At 40.6% G+C, this 9,928-nt stretch overlaps 1 protein-coding gene across 1 annotated transcript; it reads left to right on the top strand.

The window, feature by feature from the left end:
• The first annotated feature begins 1,207 nt into the window (after positions 1 to 1,207).
• LOC149241202 (18.0 kDa class I heat shock protein-like) lies at positions 1,208 to 2,235 on the top strand. The gene is made up of 2 exons (XM_089373910.1): positions 1,208 to 2,043; positions 2,074 to 2,235. Exon 1 carries the CDS (start codon positions 1,402 to 1,404, stop codon positions 1,876 to 1,878), a length of 477 nt encoding a protein of 158 aa, XP_089230036.1. The 5' UTR covers positions 1,208 to 1,401; the 3' UTR covers positions 1,879 to 2,043; positions 2,074 to 2,235.
• The last annotated feature ends 7,693 nt before the right edge of the window (positions 2,236 to 9,928 follow it).

Here is a 9,928-nt window from a genome sequence, read left to right as displayed (position 1 = left end):
TAACATATCTACCATTAATTACTTCCCACCATAATTTAAACAAGTATTTGCATAAAAATAAATAGGAATAAGATGCAAAAAATATATGTACATAAGTTACTTCCCACCATTATTTACTTTATGCAATAGAAAAATTGTAAATGTGTAGACTTACTAGTAGATACTACACACAAAAATTTATGCAAATTCCTCTGTTTGAGTAAGCAGTTTACTTATCCACTTCAGATCACATCTCATTAGTTACTACCAAAGCAAGACTATAGGATGATAGACTTCAAATCACATCTCCTTAGTTACTACCAAAGCAAGACTATATGTTGATTTGTCTATCAACCATTATTTATTTACCATTGACCAATATAACTCATAATTATTTATATGACTTAATTTTTAATTTGAGATTGAAGAATAAACTCCCTACTAAAAAATTACAAAATAACAAATTAAATTTTTAATTAAACAGAATTATAAATATTTATATTAAATGACATAGCCTACACATCTAGGCTATACTAAATTATAAAACAATATAACAAATTGATTATTTTCTCATTACTGCTTTTAACCTTTTTATGCGTACACATCTACCCTATTTTTAAATAAATTTTATTTAAAAAAACCATTTTTATTTATTAGTTAAAATGAGTTTTTTTTTTTCCTCGAAAACACTCCATGAAAAATGAATTAAGCGTCGGATGCTGTCGCGTCACGCGTCCCTTCATGGTAGGAGCTACACCTTAGCGTCATTGAACATCAATTCGGACATCCACGTCGTTTCTTCTCGAGTATGTAGCATATACCATATGACCACCATATGACCGTAGGCCATACTTCTTGAACAATGTGAGACGCTAGATGGTTCTAGAGAAACAATACTGAATGAGAAAGAATTAGGCGTCAGATCCCGCGTCCCTATGTGGCAGGCTACACCTCTGCATATCTAACATCAATTCGGACATCCACATCGTTTCTTCTCGATTATGTAGCATATACCATATGACCGCCATGTGACCGCAGGCCATACTTCCTGAACAGTGTGAGAGGCTAGATGGTTCTGGAGAAACAATTACATTGGATGCTTCTGGAGAAACAATTACATTGGATGCTTCTGGATGGATAGGGTCGAATAACAATAATACGGCAAAGTGAAAATTCACATGTTGCTGTAAGAATGGTCTGGAGCTTACAGCTGTATCCTCTTGCCAGCATTTCAGAATCATCTCGAACCTCTTGCGTTATAGAGTCGACTAGACGGTTCCTCGTCTTATAAAAATAGAAACTAACATCTCTCCTGATGTAGTGGGAGATCGATCTTGAAATCCAAACACTGAGAGATTAGAGTGTTGTTTTTCTCTATTCATTCCAATCGCAAATATTGCAGTAATTCATTACTAGTTGAAAATGTCGATAATTCCCAGCTTTTTCGGCAGGAGGTCAGTGGATCCCTTCTCCTTGGAAGTATGGGATCCTTTCCAAGCATTCACAGATCTGGCCAGCGGGGGACCATCTGGGCAATTTGTAAGGGAAGCTTCTGCGGTAGCCAATACCCAGATCGACTGGAAGGAAACGCCAGAGGCACACATTTTCAAAGCTGATCTTCCAGGTTTGAAGAAAGAGGAGGTGAAAATAGAGTTGGAAGAGGGCCAAAGAGTTCTGCAGATAAGCGGGGAGCGCAGCAAAGAAGAAGAGCACAAGAACGACAAATGGCACCGCATTGAGCGATCTCGTGGAAAATTCCTTCGGCGTTTCCGGCTGCCGGAGAATGTGAAGGTGGAAGAGATAAAGGCGAGCATGGAAAACGGGGTGCTGACCGTGACAGTGCCGAAGCAGCCTGAACCCCAACCTCCGCAACCCAAATCCATCGAGATCTCTGGTTGACCTCTCACGCGGTATGAAGATGTCATGGAAGACGGGGTGCTGACCGTGACAGTGCCGAAGCAGCCTGAACCCCAACCTCCGCAACCCAAATCCATCGAGATCTCTGGCTGATCTCTCACGCGGTATGAGGATGTCATATTAGACCTGCTGTGGCCGTAGAGGAAGGTTACATAATGTGTAGATGTGTGTAGGAAGCGGTTCTCCAGTTGATAGAATAAACATATCCAGTTACTTCCCAGTTATTCCATCGATTACATTGTGCTTGTATGTATGTAGTATGTGTTGTATGTTTTTCAATAATATAATAAAAGGAGACGCAGGTTCAGGCTTCTGATGTGCTCTGTAAAAGTTTTTTCATTTTTGTTTATAAACTGACATGTTCCAGTGATATCAAACAATATGGACCATAAAGCACTCCCAGTTTGATTACATGTTAATAGAGTTTGTAAATTTTCATTTTTCCACGGGCTTCTCAATTTAGAGTGATGGCTAATGAGAAGAACTCATGTTTCATAATGTATTCGTACATGAATATAAGGAATTTGGTAACATTTTTATAAATGCTCTTTATATTTAAATCATTCTAAATTGTGTTTTTCCAAATATATATAATCTAAAATATACGCCCTCTTTAGTTTAGAATAAAAACATATTTCACTTATAGTTTAGAATAAAAACAGATTTCACTTAAAGTTAATATTGGTATGTTTAAGAAGCACATATGAAAATTCTTATATGTTTGTTTCTCTATATTATATATTTGTGTGTTCTTTTCTTTTTTCAATATTTATTTTGTGTTTGTGTTTTATATATGTTCTCATTTTTTTATGATAAAAACATATTTCACTCCAGGAGTTTATCCTCATAAAAAATATTTCAGTTAAAAAGTTTATCCTCACTTTTCACTTCTTTTTTTCCACTGGAAAAATCGTAATTTTATTCAATTTGAGTAAAATTACATGTTGTAGATGCTACAATAGCATATGTGGTATCAAAACTTGTTCTTTTAAGAGCATGATCTATAAAATAAGTTGTCTATGCTTTCCTACCTTTCTTTTTTTCCACTTTCCGCCAACCTTCATTGTTGGGTGTGACTGTTACAATAGTCATTTGAAGTTCGTTTGTATCAGCCATGATTTCTTTTTCAGAATTTGAGCTTGATGAAGAGTGTGCTCTCTTGCTGCCCCCGATTTCTTGTCCTGTGTTCTCATATTGCTGCTGTGGATTGCTTTCATTTGGATCTGTGGCATATCCAATCAGATTTTCATTATTCTGTGGGTGGTGTGTGCTGATTTCATTTTTGGTTTCTGGATTATTTCCTTCTTCTACAACTTCTTGAGGTACGCTGATGTCTTCCTCCTTCTGTTCCTCTTCTATATCCTTTGTCCATGTGGATGAAAACTGCCAGCCTTTTGGTTTTGTGGGCTGTCTTCTTTTCTTTTCTTTTTTATTTTGTGGGCATGCACTCTGAAGATGACCAGTGTGTCTACATATACGGCAGCGAAAGGCAGTGTTTTCGTAATCTAGTGGCTGGGTCCATTGCTTTCCATTGTGGAGTAAGAGGATGTGTTTCGGTAGGCCTTGATTGAGATCGACCTCCACACAGATCCTGGCGAAAGTGAAGATATCCTTTGATAGGCGTTCGTTGTCCACTTTTAGGAATGTCCGCAAAGCATTGCCAATTCCTTCTAGTACTTTGTAGTGCCAAAAGTGTATAGGCAAGTTAAAGAGTTTTACCCATACAGGCATTTTGGAGACTACCATGTTGTTGGGGTCGAAATCTGGGAACAAAGGTTTTATAAACAAGCCTGTATTGCCCCAGAACCATGGCCCTTCGTTTAATGCATATTCCTTGTCCTTTATGGTGTCAAATTTGATAATGAAGAATCCCTTTGAACAAAAATGGATGTCACAGTTTTCTGTCCATATGGAATAGATCCATTGACGGAGGGCTTCCGGTTTTGGCCAGAATCCATTGAACCTGCAAATCACTGCTTTGGTTAGATAATCAGTGTGTATTTCATTTACCTCTGGTATAGCAATTGTTAAGGCTGGATTGTGTGATGTCTGCTCAACAATGTAGGTCCCAGGTACTGTAGTTTGCTGTTCTGTTTTCATTTGTGGTTCCAACTTCCCTTTTACTGCATCTTTAAAGGACGCAGGTCCTTTTGAGCTTGTGCCAGAACAGCCTCCGCGCATCCTTGTGCTAAGGCAGATTGTTGAGTTATTTCCTATACCAAATTCTATTAGTTTGCAATCTTCCTGCAATACTTTTCCTGAGAAGAGAAGAAGTTGATTGCATGGAGGGATTCCAGTTCTTTCTTGTATCCTCTGTTTAAGGGTGTTTGTCGCCTCCCATTTTCCTAATCTGATGCATATTGTATTTCCTTCCATGGATCTGATAAAGAGATTATTTTTTGTTTCTTCCCGCATAACCATTGCAGATGTTGTTTGACTCGTTGTCTTTTCCCTTGTAATCCTCTCCTCTCTCTGTTCCCTGATTCGATCTATGGTCTGAATCTGAGGTCCAGATCTGTGAGGGGTTTCCTTGTTATCTCTCATCCAGGTGTGCTGTTTGACGATCAGTTCTTTTCCAGCATCTAGTACTGTAGATCGCAGGGGATCCAGAGCCGAGCTCTCGCCCCATGCTTGGTCTTCAAACAAATTGGTTGAGAGCTGCCAGAAAGTGTCAGATCGGGCCCGCTGCTTTCCGAGAGGGGGTAGAGGAACAGTCTGCCGGATCGTTTTCCCAAAGACGCAGGCGCTGCTTCCTATCCCGGGTATAACCCTCGCTGGGGGAAACACAACTATCCGATACTGATTGGGATCCGGCTGATTTGATGCAAATAGCCAAGAGCAGTGGAAAATGGTACCCAGATCCGTCCTGAATGAAGCATCCTGAGCCGAGAAGGGAAGGAAAAATTCCAGTCTCTGTTTGCTTTGTTCCGAATCTTGAGACTGCTTTCCGGTAGTAGATCCGGGCCAAACCCAAAAGGAGAGGTCATACGCTGCGAATCCATCTGCCAGACCCCCATCCGTTTCTACGCAGTGTTGATCTATGAGTTTAGCGGCAGCGCAAACCAGTTCTTCTGAAACCCTGATCTCTCGAAAAAACGTCATCGTCGTCGCCTCCATTCTATACTGGTTGGGGTCCGGCTGATTTGATGCATGAAGCCAAGCGCAGTGAAAAATGGCACCCAGATCCATCTTGAATGAAGCATCCTGAGCCGAGAAGGGAAGGATAAACTCCAGTTTCTGTTTGCTTTGTTCCGAATCTTGAAACGGCTTTCCGGTAGTAGATCCGGGCCAAATCCAAAGGGAGAGATCTTGCGCAGCGAATCCATCTGCCAGGCACCCCTCCGTTTCTACGCAGTGCTGATCTGTCAGGGCAGCGGCGGCAGCCAGACCTTCTGAAACCCTGTTCTCTTGAAGAAACGCCATCGCCCCGGCAGATTTCAGCCAGAGATCAGAGGGGACTCCTATATCCGTCAAACCCGTCGATATTTTCATATATGATCAGTTTATCCTCACTTTAAGAAGCCCATATAAAAATTCTTATATGTTTGTTTTTCAATATTATATGTTTTTGTGTTTGTGGTTTTATTTTCATTTTCAATATTTATTTCGTGAGCTCTAACATTATCCAATCCCAAATTTAGGGCAATGCCTACTGTACCATCTCCAAATTCCACTAATTCCCCTGCCATTATTTCATCAAGACCATGAATACGAGCAATGCCATCTCCTACTTGAAATACGGTGCCAAGATTACCAACTCTTACTTCGTTGTTATATTGTTCGATCTGTTTCCGTATAATACTACTAATTTCGTCGAGTCTAATACTTCCCATTAGCACATACTACTAATTTCGTCGAGTCTAATACTTCCCATTAGCACTTATTCATTATCTGTTCAGAAATAGGTCCTTAACCTTTTTAATTATCTATTGAGAAATAGGACCTATAACAACTAATCATTTTTGTTTCAACTATGAGCGTGTATATTTTCATTTTGTTCAGAAATAGGTCCTTAACCTTTTTAATTATCTATTGAGAAATAGGACCTATAACAACTAATCATTTGTGTTTCAACTATGAGCGTGTATATTTTCATTTTGTTTATGTTTATTATAATTTTCTATTTCATATGATTTTGTTGCCGTAGTTGATGTTGTATTTTGTTTGTTGATGTTGATGTTGTAGGTTGGAAGAGATGTAAGATTATAATTATAAATATTTTAATTTGATGAAATTATATAATAATTAAAAAAATAAAATTAATAATTGTTAGATTCAAGATTTTTATGATCCATAATGTAGAAGAAAGTCTTTAGGATTAATCATATTGATAGGATTTGGTGGATGTTTCGAGCTAGCTGATGTGGTTTATTCTCAGGACTAGGTGAGAAATCCATTGATCATAAGGAATAAATAGTAAGGATGCAACATTGTCCAAAAATAGTTGTTAAAAACTAGCTGTTGGTGAATTAGTTAAAATGTAAAGAAATTAATTATTAGGGAGTTAGTGGTAAGGACTTATTCCATTAAAATATTCTATGTTTCCTTAAAAATAGCTCTTAAGGAGTTAAAAACCTAATTTCCAAAGACAGTTGCGCGCATTGTCTCACTGTTGCAAACTAGATCTATTGCCTTTGCTCTGCGCGCCCCTTGTGGTTGTTGCGAACATCAGCTCTTGAGCCCCTCGGCTCTCCAATGGACTTCAGCAGGGGTCCGTCTTCCCCCCCTCACCCCCTAGAGGTTCTGGCTTTCAAAACGATGATAACAGCTTGCATTAAGAGAACCCCTTCCACCATGCAACAGAAATTCATGAAGAAAATGGATAGCATACCCTCTGTTGCACTCCTGGAAGAAGAAATGTGCAAATTAGCTTTGAATCTTGCAGAGAGAGGCCTCATAGGCCAGTACATTGGCCTCTGGCCTTCACCAAAATCTGTTGAAGAGTGGGTTCAGAGAATCTGGATCCCGTTAACCAAAGAGGCCATAAAAAGCTACTTTGTGGGTAAGGGCTACTTCGTTTTCGTCTTTGAAAGTACAAAGGACAGAAGCTTAATCTTCAGGAATGGACCATATTTTATGGGTCCACAAGGATTATATCTAAACAAATAGTCGCCCGATTTTGACCTTGTTCAGGATGTTCCATCAATTGTTCCCATCTGGGTGCGTTTGCCCCATCTTCCCCTCCACTGCTGGAACCAAAAGTTTCTTCAGCTAATCGGCAATGCTCTAGGAAAATGCATAGACCAAGCAGTCAAAAAAGATCATTATTCGTGTGCCTGCATATGTGTCAAAGTTGATCTGGAGGAGGGAATGCCAAAAGCAATCAAGCTAACAGTCGCCGGATGGATGCATGTTTAAGAACTAGATTACGAACGGCTCCCTTTTAAATGTAGACACTGTCATGGTCACGTCCATTTCGCAAAACACTGCAAGAAAAAGGCTGAGGAACAAGCAGAGATGCATAATAGCACGCAATGGACCCTAGTCCAGAAAGCATCGGAGCAAAAAAAAGGTAGGGGGAAAGTCACTCAGAAGGAGGCCCCCAACAGCTCCAAACCCACCGAAGAAAGGGGTCCAAACCCAAATGAAAAAGAAAGCAGTCAGGCCCAACCCTTAGAAATAATCCCAGAAAACGTAGACCAGGAAGGAACATCCAACTCCAACAAAGAAGATGAAGAAGCAGGCCACCCAGAGGCTTCCAAAGGCAGCCCCTCCAATCCCTCGTATGCAGAAGTCACAAGGAAAAAGCCAGCAGATAGCTCAGGATCATTGGAGGACGAGATCTACGAGCGTCCGTAAAAAAGAGCCGGAAGGAAATCCCATAAAGAAGAAAGGGAGGAGGAGGCTGAAAGACTTAAAACTCAAGGCAGCCAGCCCATGATAGAGATGTCTATTGGGAGAAATACCAGAACAAGGCCTCCTAAGGGAGGATCCCTCCCCCCATCTGGTAAATAATGCATCTTGTCTCTTGGAACTGTAGAGGTCTGGGGACCCACATGAAAATAGAAGCAGTCAAGGATCTACTGAAAATCGAACCACCAGATATTCTCATGCTCCAAGAGACAAAAATTGAAGGGCAAGCCCTCCTCGACATTAGTAAGGTGAAGTGGAAGAAAAACGCAGGAAAAGTAGTAAGCTTGAGGGGCTCTTCAGGGGGGTTGGTTGCCCTATGGATAAAATATCTCTTCCACTTGAACAACTCCTTCGAAACTCAACACTGGATCTTCACAGAATTAAAGCATTATGCAAGTAAGTTGACTATCTCACTCTTCAATCTTTATGTTTCAGTTCTTTACTCTGAAAAAAGAGAATGTTGGAATTCCCTCCTAGCATTCTTAGAGCAACATAAACCCAATAACATAATACTTGTTGGAGATCTGAACATAGTTCTGAAGCCCAAAGAAAAGAGAGGGGGCAACAACAGTAGAGACCATTTGTTGCCTTTTGTGGAAGATCTCATCCAGCAATGGGACCTCCTTGATTTTAGCCCAATAAGAGGTCTCTATACATGGACAAATAACAGGACAGGGGAGGAACACATATCTGCTCGTCTGGACAGATTCTTAGTTCAAAGCTCGTTGATGATGAACAACAAGATAATCAATACAAAAATCCTCCCCAAATTAACTTCAGACCATAAGCCCATTCAGCTACTCCTGGAGGATGAAGAAGACTTGGGTCCTCTTCCTTTTCGCTTCAGCCCCCTCTGGATTGAAAGGGATGGTTTCATGGAAACAGTGAAAGAAGCTTGGGCCAAACCAATCTCAGGATCACCATGTTATGTTTGGGAGCAAAAGCTCAAGGCAACAAAACAAGCCTTGAAAGAATGGATAAAAAAACCCGCTTCAAATCCAACCAGCCAAAGGAAAGAAATAGTGCAGACTTTGGAGGACATACAAGTTGAAATGGAACACAAGGATATCACCTCAGAGATGATAGGCAAAGAGGTAGAAGCCCAACGCTCTTCCTTCCGCTCCTTTAGAATGGAAGAAGAGTACTGGAGAATCAAATCCCGTAACCTGTGGTTGAAGGCTGGGGATCGAAACACCTCTTTCTTTCATCGCCAATATAGAGCTAGACTCTCACGTAATCATATTTCAGAAATCACAACTGAAGAAGGGCAGATCTGCAAAGGGTTTGCACAAATAAAAGAGGCAGCAGAAAGTCACTTCAAAAAGCTTTTTACTGCAGGGACACAAGGCAGCGAGGAAGACTCAGTGGAGCTCCTCTCAAACATCCCTTTCCTTGTCAGCTCAGAAGACAATCATGCTCTCATCAAACCCTTCATGGAGGAAGAAATAATTAATGTTATTTGGTCTATGGAACCTGATAAGGCTCCTGGGCCTGACGGGTTCACCATTCACTTCTACAAGATCTGCTGGGATACCATTAAATATGACCTCCAGAAAATGATAAGAGGGTTCTAGAAGAAAGCTAAGATAGGAGGAGGAACCAATTCCACCTACCTCGCACTAATTCCAAAAGAGGCCAACCCAGAAACCTTTGCTAGATTCAGACCCATATCTCTATGTAATGCCTCCTACAAAATTTTGGCCAAGCTGCTGGCAAACAGAATTAAACCATTACTCAAAAGGCTCATCTCCTCCTCCCAAGGAGGATTTGTTGAAGGTAGACACATCTTGGATAATGTCATCCAAGTGCAGGAGACAATTCACTCAAGTAAACAGCGAAAAGAAAAAGGAATGTTGATAAAACTAGACATGGTGAATGCTTTTGATAGGGTTAATCACACCTTCCTCATCAAAGTCTTACGCTCCTTCGGGTTCTCAAACCAGTTTGTGAATCTTATAAAAGCCTGTATTGACAATCCCTGGATTGCCCCCCTAGTTAATGGGCGCCCTACTGGCTTCTTTCATGCCCAGAGAGGCCTTAGGCAGGGTTGCCCCTTCTCTCCTTTTCTGTACATTATGCTGGTTGAATCTCTGAGCAGAAATCTCACTGCTGAGAGAGATGTTGGGTCACTACCTGGCCTCAGAATTTCCCATGGCATAGATCCCTTAAACCATGCCCT

This window comes from Pinus tabuliformis, chromosome 8, assembly GCF_031772625.1.
Source record: "Pinus tabuliformis cultivar Carrire ecotype Pingquan chromosome 8, CPIR1, whole genome shotgun sequence".
Classification (NCBI taxonomy): domain Eukaryota; kingdom Viridiplantae; phylum Streptophyta; class Pinopsida; order Pinales; family Pinaceae; genus Pinus; species Pinus tabuliformis.
Note: the sequence above shows the minus strand (reverse complement) of the source record. Positions and strands in the feature narration are given on the sequence as shown.